Here is a 19,860-nt window from a genome sequence, read left to right as displayed (position 1 = left end):
GAGGGATGGCCTATCTCTATGCCTGACAAAAAATCTGCCAAGTCACTCAAACGCTATATCCGCTTTATATATTCAGTACATGTACATTTGCAGCATACTATTTCATATGAATAAAATCTAAATGTTTATATAAGAAAACATGCTGTATTACCAATAGATAAAGACAATGTTAATTTACTCAGTCTTGATGGCAGAAGCAGATGTGAACCCTATAGTCAGTGAGATTACAGAAAATTGAGGGAGGGAGAAAAAAGTGTCAGAAAGAGAGAGGGAAAGAAAGAGTGAAGGCAGCATGTGCGAGTGTGTCCCAGCTGTTACTATGACGATTGGGCTGCAGTGCCATGAGCCTGACCCCCTCTGAAGCTCTTAATCCTGACCTCCCAACACACACACACACACACAAACACACACTCACACCCCACCATGAGGAGTATGTGGAACCGAGATGTCAATGTGTTACAATGTACTGGAAGTTCACAGGAAAGGCACGTAGTTCACAGAACAGGCACATACTGTATGTATGGAGACATGATGGGAGCATGTCCTTATAGTTATACAAACTGTCACGACTTCCGCCAAGGCTGCCTCCCCTCCTTGTTCGGGCAGGTTTCGGCGTTCGTCATCACCGGCTTACTAGCCACTGCCGCTCCATATCTCATCATTCCATTTGTCTTGTCTTGTCAATTACACACACCTGGTTCATATCCCCTCACTAGTCTGTGTATAAGTGTTCCCTCTTCCCTCTTGTCCTTGTGGGTGATTGTTTTATGTGAAGATGAGTGTAGCTCGGTTGAGCTACCCGTACTTTGTATTGCCGGGGTTATTTCTCCCTGTGTGCCTGTATTGTGTTCCAGTGCGCCTGTATTACGCCCTGTGCGTAACTGTGTACTATGGAATAAACTCTGTATTCGGTGATTTACCCTCCTGAGCCTGACTCCTTCAAATCACACTCTCACACAAACAAATAAACAGAGATAATCATATGCCCACGCAGACACACCAATTGACAAGAATCAACGCTCTACCACATCTAATCATTACAATGTTACCATAACTATCTATTACACAATTGAACTGTAATGAACTTTTAATTGCACACAGTACCAGGTCTGTGTGCATATGTGTAAGCTGCACAGCCATGATCATGCTCCTTGTGTGGGTGTTTGTGCATACAGTCAGCACACTTCAGCCCATATTGATAATATTGGTCCTCCACACTTCACAACTGCTCAGCCACACTTCCCACCCGCCTCTGAGCGTCCATCCAGCCCAGGCTTAACACTCTCCATGCGTGGAACTCCAACAGCTGTCTGAGCTCTCCAACTGCCACCTCTAGCAACAGCTGTGTGTCTGTCTGTGTCCACTCATCAGTCAGCACAGAGAAGCACACAGCTTTGGAGGGTGCCCTATCCATTCTGCACACATGCATACTGCGAGAACACACACACAAACAAACACAGGCACACCAGCACACATTTTGTGAGACGAGATTTTGAACTACTAGAGCATTAGTTTCCAAACCCTGAAATTGAACTGGGGTCAAATTTTATCAAACAAATTAAGAATAGTTTTCTCTTCAAATGGGTATACTGTATAATACAACCTTTTAGTGTCAACTAAGGGCCTTTTGCACTATTAAAATGAACTTTCATGTAATTATTATGTGTTGGGACAGCCTGCTGGACCTTAAATTGAGTGTATATGAACACACAGTGTAAAGTGGGGTCCACTGCCTTTTCTAGTGTCAATTTGTGCATTTTTGGGAACCCATGTGCTAGAGAGAGAAGCGATAGAGAAAAGATAACCTTCACAGAGAGAGAGGGAGCCCAGCAGTTGATGAAAACCAATAGCATTATTTAATTATTTATTTAATAATAAGAATCTGAAGTAAAGGAGACAAGGTCAATGGGATTGTTCTCAGCTTGGATCCCTGTCAAGTTTCTTACAGCGGCAGACCAACAGAATGACAATGCACATCATGGGTGATGTATTACAGTGGCCTAGAGCGCCGTCTAGTGTTTTCCAATGATAAACACAAATGGACTTCATCAGTTCAAGGAGATGAAACATATACAATATGATATTAATATTAAATAAATTACAACCCTGTTGCATGAAGTAAAAAATATTTACATTCACATTTATATTTCAAAATAAATAACAGCCACGAGATGTGCATAACCCTGTCCAGAAGCATAGGTTTAGAACAATCAGAGAAATTGCATAAATCCACTGTCATCAAAACTGTACAATCAATAAATTACAATTACAGTACTGCTCTCAACAAACACAGTGAACATGACTCATTAGTATACAACAAGGGATGAACCACTCACAACACTAAGAGCGGGGGTGCAGTGTGGAAGAGTCTATGTGGAGAGCAGCAGCAGGGGAATTGACATTTCTGTGTTATTTTCTCTCCTCTCAAATCCCCTGACCCCTGACCTCTAACCCCCAGTTTGGGCATCAGGTCAGAAGAGGTGGAGAAGTAAGTCCTTTTAATATTTTTCTCTCTCCTCTCAGATCTATTTCTTCCATCTCTATCATCTCGTTCCTTCTCTCCAGGTACAGTAGAGCCCCATAGACTTGTGTTATTCTGGGGTCTCTGCAGAGAAATCCTGTCTGTTCTGTTCTTAGTGGGATGTGAGCTGTCCAATAGAGTGACAGCTCTATCTCCAGTCTCAGGGCTTGTGTTTAAAGTGGGCCTCCACTGCATGGTGAAGAGCAGAAAACCAGTTAGTGTTACCACAACATAAAGATACAATCACACAGAGAGGCATATATATACAGTACAGTACATAAACAGGCAATCACTCATTACCCTGCTTTGGACTGCCTCTAAAAACACAACATCAATCTATAATTATAGTGATTAATACCAATGCTGGTGCTAGGGAGTTACCCGGTGTGCAGGTTTTTGTTTTAGCCCTGCAATAAAACATTGGCTTCAACCAAGCAACTGCTTGTGAGACCTTGACTAGTTAAATTGGGGGTTGTACATACCCTGCAAATATTATTGCAAAGATGCAATATCTGCATACATGCATGCTCCTCAAGAGTAGGGCTGTGGCGGTCATGACATTTTGTCAGTCTCACAGTAATTGACCGTTAATTAGCATGAACACGTTTAGCATCTCCTGGCTTCCACGCATTGCCTACAAGCCACTGATGCAGACCTTTGGAACATCTACATTTTAAAAAGTCTAATAAATCCATTTAATATAGCCTACACCATCACAATAAATCCATTATTTATTTTAGACAGGTCTAAAGAAACATGATATGAAGAAAATGTAGTCTATTTCCAGTGGTGTAAAGTAAAAATACTTTAAAGTACTACTTAAGTCGTTTTTTGGGGTATCTGTACTTTACTTTAATATTTATATTTTTGACAACTTTTACTTTTACTTCACTACAATCCTAAAGAAAATAATGTACTTTTTACTCCATACATTTTCCCTGACACCCAAAAGTAACGGTGACTAACCCCAATCCGTACACATTTGCGCAACCGCGGCATTCAAACAAGGCTGCAATGAAAACTAATGGGACTGTAGCGACTGTGTTGGCATCAAAATCTGGGGTGTTAACTACGTTTCTATTCAAGCGTTGATTGATATGGTAATAGCCCATAGTATTGGAGAAAAGTTGAAAAACTGACCCCTGTGACGCTGTACGTTAAATTGTGATGTGTCACGTCGTAACGTACGGCACCCATTATGAAACTGATTCTGTGCCTTACAGCCTCTTTCCACCAGGTGTAGCGCTTCTCTCGCAGATTAAAAACAAGAAATGATCAATGGTGAGTGTAATGGTGATCGTAAAGTTAATTACTCTTGAGTTCATCAATAGTTAATTCAATCAATTGTATTTTTTCTTTGCGTAATCACTGCGAGCCAACATGACTCTGAAAGACCGTGACAGCCACAGTTTAATTGTGAAGATACATTTAGCGCCGCCCTAAAAACCCTTTTAAAATTCGACACAAACCTTCAAATAGGTATGTAACGAGATAGTGTTTTATTTACATTTTAGAGGTGATAAATAGGACAAATCGGGTGAAGAAAGCAGTTTTCCCACATGACATATCTCCCCCTTTCACTATGACACAGTAGCTTTCGCTTCCCCACCCGCCATTTTTTAAAAGATCCGGCGGAGCTCCATTGCCTTCTTCAATCATGCAGAGACTGGCAGCATGAAGGTCTCGTCATTGATTTTGCTGGAAAGGGGAGAAATTGTGCTTTACAATAGTATTCATATTACAGTTGACCTGGAAGTATTACCCTTTTGGGGCGCTAAAATAAGGTCAAATGTATGGAACAGCGCGATGGACAAAAGTTTGTTAGCTATCGTTACTCGTTACATTTTGAATGCTTAGTAGGACAGAAAATGGTCCAATTCACACACTTATCAAGAGAACATCCCTGGTCATCCCTACTGCCTCTGATCTGGCGGACTCACTAAACACAAATGGTTAGTTTGTAAATGATGTCTGAGTGTTGGAGTGTGCACCTGGCTATCTGTAAATAAAAAATAACATTTTACTATCTGGTTTGCTTAATATAATGAATTTTCAATTATTCATACTTTTACTTTTACTTTTGATACTTAAGTATATTTTAGCAATTACATTTACTTTTGGTACTTAAGTATATTTCAAACCAAATACTTTTAGACTTTTACTAAGTAGTATTTTACTGGGTGACTTTCATTTTTACTTGAGTCATTTTCTATTAAGGTATATTTACTTTTACTCAAGTATGACAATTGTGTACTTTTTTAAATGTTAGGACTGTCCACATTTAGCCTACTTTTCGTCAGTCAACAAGATGAGTAGGCCTAACGAACTGCAAAAGCACTAGCATATGTCAATCTACTATCCCCCATAGTACAAAAGTTGACCTATTCTATTGGTCAACTTGTCCTTCTGTGCAATAAATAAATATTCAAACATATTCTGGGACAGTTGTGGGATGCGATAGATCCCAAATTAATATGACCACTCGCATCAAAAAACCTTTTAAAAGCAATGAGACTGATCGTTTAGCTATAAGCGCGACTGTTCCAAAATGGAATCAATTAGCAGGAAAACACTGCTCTCGAAAGTGATGGCAAATGAAATTATGTATGTAATGCTTTATTATAAAGGTGCATTTTTATGGTGAAAGTTATCGCCCCCAAACTTGAAACTCACGTACAGCCTATGTATGCCAGTTAGGCTCTACACTGGTTATAAAGCGGATTAATGTGCTTAATTCTAAGAAGTTATTTGGCCACTTTAGTTTAGCTGAGCATCATTCACAAGTGATAATACAACATTCACAAGTGATAGGCTAATATTGCCACCCCATCAGACTATTCTTAATTTAATGTTGTCTTTACATAAAATAAATAATATATGTGTGAAATGAGTTTTGATTTAGAATGGACCATTATAACCTGTCTTGGAACAGGGGCACAGGAAAAAAACACATGTCATCTATGCACTTAAATAGCGAATGGAGGACGCATTTCCCATGGTTCATTTTCATGCCAACCAGGTAGGCTATGTTCCTGTGTTAAAGCAAATCAATGTGCTTAAAATTAGGAACGTTGATCATTAACATTTTGTAGGCCTAGCCTATAGAAAGCTGATGGGATCCTCCTCTTTTTAATAGAGGCCATCAAAACTCTGTTTTAATGACGCAATTGCATAGCCTATAGAAATGTTGCGCAACATGAGCTCATGGGCACTCATGAGGTGTTTGATTAGATTTTCGATAACATTTGCATTGATGTCAGCGTGATTAGAGGGACAATAGAGTGCTGAGTACCAGGCAGTTAGCAAGTTTGGTAGGCTATTAATGACCATCAGCAGCATCAGAGCATGGAGAAGCCTAATTACTGTGACTAAATGGTCATGTGGCTGCCATCATGACTCGTGACCACCGGTGTGGCAGTAATACGTCACCGTAACAGCCCTACTCAAGAGCACACCTAACGTAGTGCATACTCTTGAGTACACCTGTGTAATTCAGCCTCCTGACTTACCTGCGTACTCCTGTGGTCTCATGGGTCTGTTGATGACCCTCTGGAAGGCAGCGATCCAGTCCTTCTGCTCCGCCTCTGTCTCGCAGGCAAACAGGAACTTCCTGTCTGGTGTTACTATGGTGATGCCATGGTTCCAGTGGTAGCCCTGGGTTGAGGGGGGAAGGCCTGAGAGCACAGTGTAGCTGTTCTCTTTACTGCCAATGAACACCTCTCCCCTTGCATAGGCATCCTGAGAGAGGAGGGGGGAGAGGCGGGGGGAAAGAGAGAGCGAGAGAGATCAGAGAGAGATATCAGAGAATAAAGTATGCGGTATGCAGTATGCCACAGAATAGTAGGGTTCATTCAGAATGGATCAGTTGTTTTAGTGTAGGGTGTGTCTGTCTCCTCACCAGAGGATCTTTGAAGTACATGAGTCTCCTGTCGTCCATGGTGAACCACCTCTTCTTAAAGCCCTCTGTGTGCTTTGGGCCTGTCTTCTCCATGAAGCCCTCCTTCATGAAGCTACGCGTCAGTTTGGGCACCAGCTGAAGGCAAAGACAAGAGAGAAAATAATATATATTGTTCAATTTGGTGTTTAATAATGGTAATACTAATTTCAAAACATGTTGTAGCCTCACCTCCTCATCACTGGCTCCAGGGAAGGCCACCTGAAGGTAATGAAACCTGGCAGCTCTGATAGCGTTGAACCAGTCCACCATTTCCTACCAAAACAAAGACACAAAAGCATCCTAGTCAGAGATAGTCAGATACATGTCTTATTCAGAGTCATCTCTGCATTGAGAAGACAGTAAACCTGCTACAGTATGGAACATTATGAGACATGTATTATATCATGACAAGACAGCTTTACTATTACTGTTCTGTTCAAGCTTGCTATCGTGTCTGTTGACCAGCAGAGGAGGCTGTACACGCTGTGCCTTTCATCCTAACCCACAGAAAAGGGTGACTTGCTACTGAAAGAGATTATCATATGTGTGCTCAGCAGTAAACCCTCAGAAAAAAACTGCCTGCCAGCCAGCAACCCTGTGTGTGACTCTTTAATGAGTCGGACGAGAGGGATTTGCTCCAGACACCCGACAGGGCCCTCATCCCTGTCAGTCTGTAGTCCCCTGTAGCTCAGTTGGTAGAGCATGGCGCTTACAACGCCAGGGTTTTGGGTTCGCTTCGCACGGGGGACCAGTATGAAAAATGTATGCACTCACTAACTGTAAGTCGCTCTGGATAAGAGCGTCTGCTAAATTACTTAAATGTAATTCGCAGTAGAAAGAAAAGGAGATATCGCGGAAGGAGATCGGGGTGCCTAGTAAGGAGTCGGCGACAAGTGGCTAATCTGCCTTTGCCATTGATACTATTGGCCAACTTACAATCGCTTGATAATAAAGTGGACGAACTACAAACATGTATATCCTACCAACGGGACATTAAAAACTGTAATATCTTATGTTTCACCGAGTTGTGGCTGAACAAAGACATGAATAACATACAGCTGGCGGGTTATACACTGTATCGGCAGGATAGAACAGCAGCCTCTGGTAAGACAAGGGGTGGCGGTCTATGTATATTTGTAAACAACAGCTGGTGCACGATATCTAAAGAAGTCTCGAGGTTTTGCTCGCCTGAGGTAGAGTGGTCAGATGAAACAGATGCTAAGCTACAGGACTGTTTTGCTAGCACAGACTGGAATATGTTCTGGGATTGTTTTGATGACACCACATCAGTCACTGGCTTCATCAATAAGTGCATCCATGACGTCGTCCCCACAGTGACTGTACGTACATACCCCAACCAGAAGCCATGGATTACAGGCAAAATCCGCACTGAGCTAAAGGGTAGAGCTGCCGCTTTCAAGGAGCGGGACTCTAACCCGGAAGCTTATAAGAAATCCCGCTATGCCCTCTGACGAACCATCAAACAGGCAAAGCGTCAATACAGGACTAAGATCGAATCGTACTACACCGGTTCCGATGCTCGTCGGATGTGGCAGGGCTTGCAAACTATTACAGACTACAAAGGGAAGCACAGCCGCGAGCTGCCCAGTGACACAAGCCTACCAGACGAGCTAAATTACTTCTATGCTCGCTTCGAGGCAAGTAACACTGAAACAGGCATGACAGCATCAGCTATTCCGGACGACTGTGTGATCACGCTCTCCGTAGCCGATGTGAGTAAGACCTTTAAACAGTTCAACATTCACAAGGCCGCAGGGCCAGATGGATTACCAGGACGAGTATGCGCTGACAACTGGCAAGTGTCTTCACTGACATTTTCAACCTCTCCCTGTCTGAGTCTGTAATACCAACATGTTTCAAGCAGACCACCATAGTCCCTGTGCCCAAGAACACTAAGGTAACCTGCCTAAATGACTACCGACCCGTAGCACTCACGTCTGTAGCCATGAAGTGCTTTGAAAGGCTGGTCATGGCTCACATCAACACCATTATCCCAGAAACCCTAGACCCACTCCAATTTGCATACCGCCCCAACAGATCCACAGATGATGAAATCTCTATTGTGCTCCACACTGCCCTTTCACACCTGGACAAAAGGAACACCTATGTGAGAATGCTATTCATTGACTACAGCTCAGCGTTCAACACCATAGTGCCCTCAAAGCTCATCACTAAGCTAAGGACCCTGGGACTAAACACCTCCCCCTGCAACTGTATCCTGGACTTCCTGACGGGCCGCCCCAAGGTGGTAAGGGAAGGTAACAACACGTCCGCCAGGACATTATTCATTCTAATCAGACAGGTTTTTTACATGGATGATACATTGTAGATAATATAAGGCAAGTACTGGAAACAATAGAACACTATGAAAAATCTGGGAAACCAGGCCTGTTATTCATAGCAGGCTTTGAAAAGGCATTTGATAAAGTATGACTGGATTTTATATATAAATGCCTGGAGCATTTACATTTTGGAGAATCTCTTATAAAATGGGTTAAAATCATGTATAGTCACCCTAGGTGTAAAATAGTAAATAATGTTTTAAATGTCAAGAGGAGTAAAACAAGGTTGTCCACTATCGGCATATCTATTTATTATGGCCATCAAAATGTTAGCTATTAAAAACAGATCGAACAATAATATCAAGGGATTAGAAATCCAGGGCTTAAAAACAAAGGTGTCATTGTATGCTGATGATTCATGTTTTCTTTTAAATCCACCACTTGAATCCCTCCACATTTTCTAACCTCTCTGGATTACAACCAAATTATGATAAATGTACTATATTACGTATTGGATCACTAAGAAATAAAAAAAATTACATTACCATGTAGTTTACCAATAAAATGGTCTGATGGTGATGTGGATATATTTGGAATACATATCCCAAATGAAATAAATTATCTCACTCCAATTCATTTTCATATAAAGTTAGCAAAAATAGATAAGATCTTGCTACAATGGAAAGGTAAATACCTGTCTATTTGTGAAAAAATCACCCTGATTAACTCTTTAGTATTATCCCAGTTTACCTATTTGCTTATGGTCTTGCCTAAGCCTAGCGAACAGCTATTTAAATTATATGAGAAAAAAATATTCCATCTTATTTGGAATGGCAAGCCAGACAAAATTAAACAGGCCTATTTATATAATGAATATGAATTCGGAGGACAGAAATGATTAAATATTAAAGCATTAGATCTATCACTAAAAGCTTCAGTCATACAAAAGTTTTACTTAAATCCGAAATGGTTCTCTAGCAAATTAGTAAGATTGTCTCACCCCATGTTCAAGAATGGCCTTTTTCCCTTTATTCAGATTACAATCTCTCACTTTCAGTTATTTGAAAAGGAAATCATCTCCCAAATATCACTATTTCTAAAACAAGCCATAGAAAGTTTGTTGCAATTTCAATTTCATCCTCCAGAAACTACAGAACAAATAATGCAACAAATATTGTGGTTAAACTCAAATATACTCATTGATAAATAATATTATAAAAAAATAAAAAAATAAAAAAAATAGGTATAATCTTCGTAAATGATATCATAGGTAGGACTGGTGGAGTTATGTCACACATGCAGCTAACAAAAACATATGGAAATGTCTGCTCTACACAAAATTACAACCAAATAATTGCAGCATTACCGCAAAAATGGGAGAGGAAAGTGGAAGGGGGAAAAAGTAAAGAACTTGTCTGTCAGCCCTGCATTAAAGAACATAATTGGTTAAAGAAAATTGTGTTTTATAAAAAAGTATACCAGTTTCATTTAAGGACCAAAGGATTGACAGCCATCCCATATAGATTGCAAAATAGTTGGGAAGAGATTTTTGACGTACCGATTCCATGGCATAGTGTTTATGAACTGATACGCAAAACGACGCCGGATTCAAAACTTAGAATTTTTCTATTTAAATTATTATACAAAATTCTTACTACCAATATAATGTTATTTATATGGGGGATACAATCTTCCCAGCTCTGCAGATTTTGCTGCGAAGAGACAGAATCATCAGATCATTTGTTTTGGTACTGTCCATTTGTAGCTTGTTTCTGGTCACAGGTCCAAGAATGGCTAAAGGATTGCAATATTTAGCTGGAGCTAACCCTGCAGATAGCACTACTGGGTGATCTGAAAAGTCATAGTCAATCGATCAATAATATAATAATACTTTTAGGAAAAATGTTTCTTTTCAATTTACAATCTGTAGAAACAATGAGAATAGAAGGGTTCAGAACTTTTGTGAAACATCACAGTACAATATGGATGGTGTTAAGAGATAGATGGGAGGTGTTGAATGGAGCTGAAGGATGGGACTAATAACAACTAACAACAACTAATAACAACATGATAACTAATGTAAAGCATACTGTGTCCATAATAAGTATATAGGTTATAGGTTGAGCACTTTTGTGAAAGAGCACAGTTAGAAAGATATGGTATATAGAAGCAAACCGGATGGACATCATGAAAATGATCGGAGAGGTTGAGTGTAGAGGAAGTTCAGGAGTAAAAACAAACAAAATATAATTATTGTAAGATTGACTGTGTCCATAAAATGTATATAGTATGTATAAGCTGGAAGTAGAGGCCTAAGCGTTGTTGTTCACTAGTTTACTCCAATTAGGGAAGGGGTGGTGGGGTTGGAAAGTAATAAAGGGAAATATATTTATAAAAATGAAATATATATACAGTGGGGAAAAAAAGTATTTAGTCAGCCACCAATTGTGCAAGTTCTCCCACTTAAAAAGATGAGAGAGGCCTGTAATTTTCATCATATGTACACGTCAACTATGACAGACAAATTGAGGAAAAAAAATCCATAAAATCCCATTGTAGGATTTTTTATGAATTTATTTGCAAATTATGGTGGAAAATAAGTATTTGGTCACCTACAAACAAGCAAGATTTCTGGCTCTCACAGACCTGTAACTTCTTCTTTAAGAGGCTCCTCTGTCCTCCACTCGTTACCTGTATTAATGGCACCTGTTTGAACTTGTTATCAGTATAAATGACACCTGTCCACAACCTCAAACAGTCACACTCCAAACTCCACTATGGCCAAGACCAAAGAGCTGTCAAAGGACACCAGAAACAAAATTGTAGACCTGCACCAGGCTGGGAAGACTGAATCTGCAATAGGTAAGCAGCTTGGTTTGAAGAAATCAACTGTGGGAGCAATTATTAGGAAATGGAAGACATACAAGACCACTGATAATCTCCCTCGATCTGGGGCTCCACGCAAGATCTCACCCCGTGGAGGCAAAATGATCACAAGAATGGTGATCAAAAATCCCAGAACCACACGGGGGGACCTAGTGAATGACCTGCAGAGAGCTGGGACCAAAGTAACAAAGCTACCATCAGTAACACGCTATGCCGCCAGGGACTCAAATCCTGCAGTGCCAGACGTGTCCCCCTGCTTAAGCCAGTCCATGTCCAGGCCTGTCTGAAGTTTGCTAGAGTGCATTTGGATGATCCAGAAGAGGATTGGGAGAATGTCATATGGTCAGATGAAACCAAAATATAACTTTTTGGTAAAAACTCAACTCGTCGTGTTTGGAGGACAAAGAATGCTGAGTTGCATCCAAAGAACACCATACCTACTGTGAAGCATGGGGGTGGAAACATCATGCTTTGGGGCTGTTTTTCTGCAAAGGGACCAGGACGACTGATCCGTGTAAAGGAAAGAATGAATGGGGCCATGTATCGTGAGATTTTGAGTGAAAACCTCCTTCCATCAGCAAGTGCATTGAAGATGAAACGTGGCTGGGTCTTTCAGCATGACAATGATCCCAAACACACCGCCCGGGCAACGAAGGAGTGGCTTCGTAAGAAGCATTTCAAGGTCCTGGAGTGGCCTAGCCAGTCTCCAGATCTCAACCCCATAGAACATTTTTGGAGGGAGTTGAAAGTCCGTGTTGCCCAGCGACAGCCCCAAAACATCACTGCTCTAGAGGAGATCTGCATGGAGGAATGGGCCAAAATACCAGCAACAGTGTGTGAAAACCTTGTGAAGACTTACAGAAAACGTTGTACCTGTGTCATTGCCAACAAAGCAGAGGTGTGGACTCGAGTCATGTGACTTGGACTCGAGTCAGACTCGAGTCATGAATTTGATGACTTCAGACTCGACTCGACAAAATGTACAAAGACTTGCAACTCGACTTGGACTTTAACATCAATGACTCGTGACTTCACTTGGACTTGCGCCTTATGACTCGAGAAGACTTGCTACTTCCCATGAAAACTGGGGAAAAAAAATTTCACACGGCCACGCCGCTCTCCGTTTATCTGCATCTGTGAAAAAAATGTGCACCATCCACCTGTATGCATACAGAGAGCGCGCGCTGCCTGCACGTTATCCAATCACTGTAGTCCCACGTTGTTTTGATTCGACAGCATCTAAGCAGGCACATTGCAAGACAACCAATGAAGCACATCAAGCAACAACGCGCCAGTTGTCAAAATGATACCGAAGATAGTTTGGTTTGGCTATAAAAATTACGAGGTAGTCGACAAAAAACGAGTTGCAATCTGCAAAACATGCGGATCGAAGATTACAGACGGAGCTGCCACAACGTCCAACTTTGTTCGACACCTGAAGTTGCACAAAGAAAGGTAAGTTTTGAACGAATGCTACGCACCTTATCGGATGTACCGTAACTTACTAGCTAGCTGCTGCATATTTACTGTATCAACGAGACAAACGCACGTCTCCCTTGCTGGTTCATGCTTACAAAAATATGGATTTTTGAACTGCTATTATATGGACATTCTAAAAAGCTTTCGTGAAAAACGCTTAACGTTCTTTAATGTACTAAGACAGTGTTATTAAAAGACCAAACTCTGTAAATATCATATTAATAAAGTATACTATGTACAAAACATCAGATGAGCCCAGAATATGAACGCAAACACGTTTAATAACACGTTGCGTTTTCCTCCCATAGAAAACTATTATAAGAAAAGGCTTAACGTGTCTTAATATACTGAGACAGTAATATTAAAAGACCAAACTATAAATATCATATTAATAAAGTATACTAAATGTACAAAACATCAGATGAGGCCAGAATATGAACGCAAACACGTTTAACAACACGTTAAGTGTTTTCCTCCCATAGAAAACCATTATAAGAAAAGGCTTAACATGTCTTATGTAGGCTACTATGTATTCTGGGCTCATCTGATGTTTTGTACATAGTATGCTTTATTAATATGATATTTGCAGAGTTTGGTCTTATAATATTACTGTCTTAGAATATTAAGCATTAAGCAACGTTAAGCGTTTTTCACGTTAAGCGTTTTAGAATTCAGTTTCAGAGTTGCTGGTGTGCTGCCTCATTGAGGTCGTTTATGTAATTTTGGTTAATCACAACTAAGCTGAACTGTCGCTGAAGACAAAATATCACAATTAAACAATGAATGCACCCCCTTTCACAACTCGGATGTAGTTGGTGCATCCCTAAACCCATCCAAGTACAACAGGAAACATAGTAAGACGTATACATTGTAAAGAGGAAAATGATAACACAGTCACAGTAGATCCACCATTAGCCTTCCCTTTTCATATCATGCCCAAACAGCAGACAGCGCATGGACAGAGTGCTACCGTAGTCTACAGTAGGTCTGTGAGGCAGCGCACCACTGGGATATATACAGTATATAATAAAATAATAACGATTATAGTAGTAATGTTCAGAGATGCAATAGATTATTATAGTGCAGTTCTTAACTAATGGGAATATTGTTTAGCTTATTTTTGGTTTAATTTGGTTTACTTTAGTTATTTAATTTATTCAATTATTTTGTTTTTCTATACTTTTCATGCCAACTTGCCATGGCCCCCCTAGAACCCCCTCGCGGCACCCAAGGGTCCCCGTCCCCACTTTGAAAACCACTGCTATAAAGCATATGACTTCAGTTTCTTGAGGGAAAGGGCTTTCTTATGAATTTTGAAGCAGTGAAAATATTCTTAATATTGCATACACTGACACTGAAATGTATTATCGTAAACCGTAGTGTACAATAGGCAATGAATATTAACACAACAACATTGATATGAGTAAAGAGTAGTTTCAAATACAACATGTGTGGCTGTAAAGGATTTTCTGACATCTGTTTCATATTCTTCTCTGTTACAGGTATGAAGAATACCAGATGAACAAAATCATCGTAGATGAACCACAACAGCCTTCAACCTCACAATTCCTTGACACTCGTGTAGGGCGTTACAGCCTGACCCACCCACAGCAGAAGGCCATCTCCAATGCGATACTGTCTGACTTGATTATTGATTGCAATTTCCCTCTGTCTATTGTGGAAAATAAGAGCTTTCGTCACTTTCTGGCTGTGCTGGACAGCAAGTATACCCCAGTATGTCGCCGAACGCTGACCACAAAAACAGAGAGCCTTGCTGAGGAGAGACGGTCAAAGTTAAAAACTCAATTGAGCAACACTGACCATGTTTCAGTCACTGTGGACATTTGGTCTGATCGAAAGATGAGGGGATTCCTTGGTGTCACTGTGCACTGGATGGAGCGAGATGCAGAGAGGGTACAGCTAAAGACTAATCTCTTGGCCTGTGTCACACCCTGGTTCTGGGACTCATTATTGTTGAGCCAGGGTGTGTGCAGTCTATGTGGTTTGGTTCTATGTTGGGTGTCAAGTGTTGTATTATGTTGATTAGTGATATGACTCCCAATCGGAGGTAACGAGTGTCAGCTGTCGGCTCGTTATCTCTGATTGGGAGCCATATTTATTCTGTATGTGTTCTTGTGGGCATTGTGGGTTATTGTTCCGTTTCTGTCAGTTTAGCAGAGGACTTCACGAATCGTCGTTTGTTTTGTATTTTTGTGCTTTATCGATTAAAGTTATCATGTTCACTCAACGCGCTGCGCTTTGGTCCGTTCATTCATCAGACGATCGTGACAGAATAACCCACCCCCAAAGGACCAAGCAGCGCGTCCAGGAGCAAAGGGTCTGGACACAGGAGTTATGGACGCCTCCTAAGGATTTTTGGACATGGGAGGAGATTCGGGCTGGAAAGGGTCCTTGGGCACAACCGGAGGAATATCAACGCCCTCGTGAAGAGCTGGAGGCAGCCAAAGCCGAGAGGAGGTGGTACGAGGAGGCAGCGCGAAGGCGAGGCTGGAAGCCCGTGGAAGAGAGGCAACCCCAATACATTTTTTGGGGGGGGCACATGGCTTGGGCGACGGAGCAGCAGGAGGCTGCCACAAGGCAGAGTCAGAGGGCTGCCAGGTTAAGGGGGCTGACGGAGGCAGAGAAGGGACGGATTCAGTGGGCTACCAGGTCAAGGGGGCTACTGGGTAAAGCAGGGAAGGAAAGTGTTGAGGCACGGCGTGAGGTACTGGGGTGTGTAACCAGTTCGGTCCGGCCCGTTCCTAGTCCCGAGGTGCAGCCAGTAGTGTGTGTTCCCCGTACGGTACGGCCTGTTCCGGTCCCTCGCACTAAGTGTAGGGTGCGCGTCGCCAGCCCGGTTCGGCCTGTCCCTGCCATACGCACCAAGTGTACGGTGCACGTCGCCAGCCCAGCCCGGCCTGTCCCTGCGCCACGTAGGATGCCTACGGTGTGCGTCGTCAGCCCAGCCCGGCCTGTTCCTGTGCCACGTAGGAAGCCTACGGTGTGCGTCGTCAGCCCAGCCCGGCCTGTCCCTGCGCCACGTACTAAGCCTCCTGTGTGTCCCCAGAGTCCTGTGCGTCCTGTTGTTTCTCCCCGCACTAGCCCTGAGATGCGTGTCCTCAGCCCGGTACCTCCAGTTCCGGTACCACGCATCAGGCCTACGGTGCGCCTCAGACGGCCAGAGTCGGCCGTCTGCCCAACGGGGCCTGAACTGTCCGTCTGCCCAACGCCGTCTGAACTGCCCGTCTGCCCAACGCCGTCTGAACTGCCCGTCTGCCCAACGGCGCCTGAACTGCCCGTCTGCCCAACGCCGTCTGAACTGCCCGTCTGCCCAACGCCGTCTGAACTGCCCGTCTGCCCAACGGCGCCTGAACTGCCCGTCTGCCCAACGCCGTCTGAACTGCCCGTCTGCCCAACGCCGTCTGAACTGTCCGTCTGCCCAACGCCGTCTGAACTGCCCGTCTGTACTGAGCCTGCAAAGCCGCCCGTCTGCCATGAGCCTTCAGAGCCGTCCGCCAGACCGGAGCCGCTAGAGCTCTCCGCCAGACAGGATCAGCCAGAGCCTTCCGCCAGACAGGATCAGCCAGAGCCTTCCGCCAGACAGGATCAGCCAGAGCCTTCCGCCAGACAGGAGCAGCCAGAGCCTTCCGTCAGACCGGATCAGCCAGAGCCTTCCGCCAGACCGGATCAGCCAGAGCCTTCCGCCAGACAGGATCAGCCAGAGCCTTCCGCCAGACAGGATCAGCCAGAGCCTTCCGCCAGACAGGATCAGCCAGAGCCTTCCGCCAGACAGGATCAGCCAGAGCCTTCCGCCAGACAGGATCAGCCAGAGCCTTCCGCCAGACAGGAGCAGCCAGAGCCTTCCGTCAGACCGGATCAGCCAGAGCCTTCCGCCAGACCGGATCAGCCAGAGCCGTCCGCCAGCCATGAGCAGCCAGATCCGTCGGCCAGCCATGAGCAGCCAGATCCGTCGGCCAGCCATGAGCAGCCAGATCCTTCAGCCCGCCATGAGCCGTTCAGCCAGGATCCGCCAGAGCCGTCCAGCCAGGATCCGCCAGAGCCAGCCAGCCAGGATCCGCCATTGAGTCAGGTGCTGCCCCTTATCCTGGTGCTGCCCCTTAGTCCGGTACTGCCCCTTAGTCCGGTGCTGCCCCTTAGTCCGGTGCTGCCCCTTAGTCCGGTGCTGCCCCTTAGTCCGGTGCTGCCCCTTAGTCCGGTGCTGCCTCTTAGTCCGGTGCTGCCCCTTAAACCGGTGGGGGTCATTTGGAGGAACCTACGTAAGCGGGTAGTGACGATGGTGGGGTGGTGGTCTAGGCCGGAGCCAGAACCGCCACCGAGGAGGTATGCCCGCCCAGCCCTCCCCTGTTTGGGGGTTTTGAGGCGCGGTCGCAGTCCGCGCCTTTAGGGGGGGGTACTGTCACACCCTGGTTCTGGGACTCATTATTGTTGAGCCAGGGTGTGTGCAGTCTATGTGGTTTGGTTCTATGTTGGGTGTCAAGTGTTGTATTATGTTGATTAGTCATATGACTCCCAATCGGAGGTAACGAGTGTCAGCTGTCGGCTCGTTATCTCTGATTGGGAGCCATATTTATTCTGTATGTGTTCTTGTGGGCATTGTGGGTTATTGTTCCGTTTCTGTCAGTTTAGCAGAGGACTTCACGAATCGTCGTTTGTTTTGTATTTTTGTGCTTTATCGATTAAAGTTATCATGTTCACTCAACGCGCTGCGCTTTGGTCCGTTCATTCATCAGACGATCGTGACAGCCTGCAACCGCTTCAAAGGCTCTCACACAGCAGAGCGAATCTGTGACCAATTTGAGGCAATATGTGATGAATACAACATCAAAGCTAAATTGGACTATATAATTAGTGACAATGCTGCTAACATGCGCAAGGCATTTACAGTCTGCTTCCCCAGCGAACAGGAGGAAGATGAAGATGCTGGAGATAATCTTGATGATCCTGAGCTATGGCATGACTTAACCCAAGAAGACCAGCAAACCGTCGATGCTGCTATGGCAAAGAAACAGCGCCTGCAGTGTTTTGCACACACATTGCAGCTGGTTGTGGGAGACGGTTTGAAAGAAACAAAAGCGGCATGTCCTTCTCTCTCCAAGTTATCAAAACTTAGCTCCCTGCTCCACACAAGCACAACGTTTAAAGACATCTTCGATGGTGAATTTGGGGAGCACAGAGGCATCCCTGCTGCAGTGAGCACGAGGTGGAATTCCACACTGCGGCAGGTAAAAGCAGTCCTTCATTGTGATCAGCAAAAGCTCTGCGCAGTTCTTGAGAAGGCCGGGCATAAAGAACTGTCATTCACACCACGAGAGTGGAATCTGCTGAAGGAGTTGGTGGACATCTTAAAACCGTTCGGAGAAGCAACTGATTTGACACAGGGGGAGAAAGTCATTACAATCAGTGCAGTTGTTCCATCCATCTTGTCCCTCAATCACCATCTTGAGAAGCTGAAGCCTCAAGTTCGTTTCCTGAGTGGCCTGGTCAGAGGTCTGCAGGCATCCCTGAAAAAAAGATTTCTTGGGATCTTCATTAATGTAAAAATGGCCCAGTCTCAAGAAGGGATCACTGCCCCCTTTTCAGACACAGTCTACCTGAAAGCAGCTGCCTTGGATCCAGCCTTTTGTCTGCTGTGGATTGAGCCCCATGTGCTGGTCAACCGTGACATCAAGGCAGAGGTGGCACAACGAGTTAAAGGTAAATATTATTGACTTGCAATGCAACTTAAATGCAACGTACAATAATTTGATCTTAATCTGATATAGGATCTAATGTGATATTAATCTGACTTTAACAATAATAAAAAATTTCAGTCTTGAACAGTATCATCAACATCAGAAATAAGGGCTCTTTTGTTTCTGCTGTTGTGACACGTTTTTATTTTTATTTTTAGAATTGATCCTGCAAGATGCTGCAGAGACAGAGCAGCCTGTGCCGGTGCCTGCTGAAGAAGAACTAGAGGACATGGAAGGAGAAGGGCTGTTTGCTGCATACCATAAGAGGCAGAAAAGGGATGTTGGGACCCCACCAGCAGTACAGCTAAGTCACTACATTGACATGGCAGAAGGACAGAATGCCCTTTTGTTCTGGGCACTGAACAGTAAGACTCTTCCTTCACTCTTTCAAGTAGCCATCCGAGTCTTGGCAGTGCCTGCTTCTAGTGCTCCAGTGGAGCGAGTTTTCAGCCATGGTGGCATCATTCTGCGTCCCCATCGTGCACAAATGACTGACAGACTTTTGGCCAATTTGATCTTTTGCAAATGCAATGCAGTATAGGGGCCTCCCTCCACCTGTCCACAGCACGCATGCGCGCACACACACTCACTCTCTGCTCATCACCTGTCCACACAGCTCTCTCTCTCCTGTGGTAGGAGTTTCACATGGAGTAAGATCTGTTCATTTGCAGTGCAGGTTCCCACACTGTTTTTACTTCCAGAGCTTTGGTGTTTGTCCTTCCCCGTAAACCATTTTCTCTCTCTCTCTCTCTCTCTCTCTCTCTCTCTCTCTCTCTCTCTCTCTCTCTCTCTCTCTCTCTCTCTCTCTCTCTCTCTCTCTCTCTCTCTCTCTCTCTCTCTCTCTCTCTCTCTCTCTCTCTCTCTCTCTCTCTCTCTCTCTCTCCTCTCTCCTCTCTCCTCTCTCCTCTCTCTCTCTGCATTGTTCTAGTGCAATATGCTGTTCAAATACAAGCATTTTTTTTGTGAAAATTAAATGTTATG

The 19,860-nt window shown here is 43.8% G+C and overlaps 1 protein-coding gene across 1 annotated transcript in view; it reads right to left on the bottom strand.

Moving 5' to 3' along the window:
• Positions 1–2,681: 2,681 nt before the first annotated feature.
• LOC311100752 (arf-GAP with dual PH domain-containing protein 1-like) overlaps positions 2,682–19,860 on the bottom strand; it is a gene marked incomplete at both ends in the record, with an annotated part of 79,035 nt that continues 61,856 nt past the window's right edge. Inside the window, 4 exons of the mRNA XM_084141716.1 lie at positions 2,682–2,710; positions 6,031–6,259; positions 6,420–6,554; positions 6,648–6,731. Coding sequence (XP_083997842.1) covers positions 2,682–2,710; positions 6,031–6,259; positions 6,420–6,554; positions 6,648–6,731 — 477 coding nt within the window. The remainder of the gene's footprint in view (positions 2,711–6,030; positions 6,260–6,419; positions 6,555–6,647; positions 6,732–19,860) is intronic.

Source organism: Coregonus lavaretus, assembly GCF_964263955.1.
Source record: "Coregonus lavaretus genome assembly, chromosome: 25".
NCBI classification, from domain to species: Eukaryota; Metazoa; Chordata; class Actinopteri; order Salmoniformes; family Salmonidae; genus Coregonus; species Coregonus lavaretus.
Note: the sequence above shows the minus strand (reverse complement) of the source record. Positions and strands in the feature narration are given on the sequence as shown.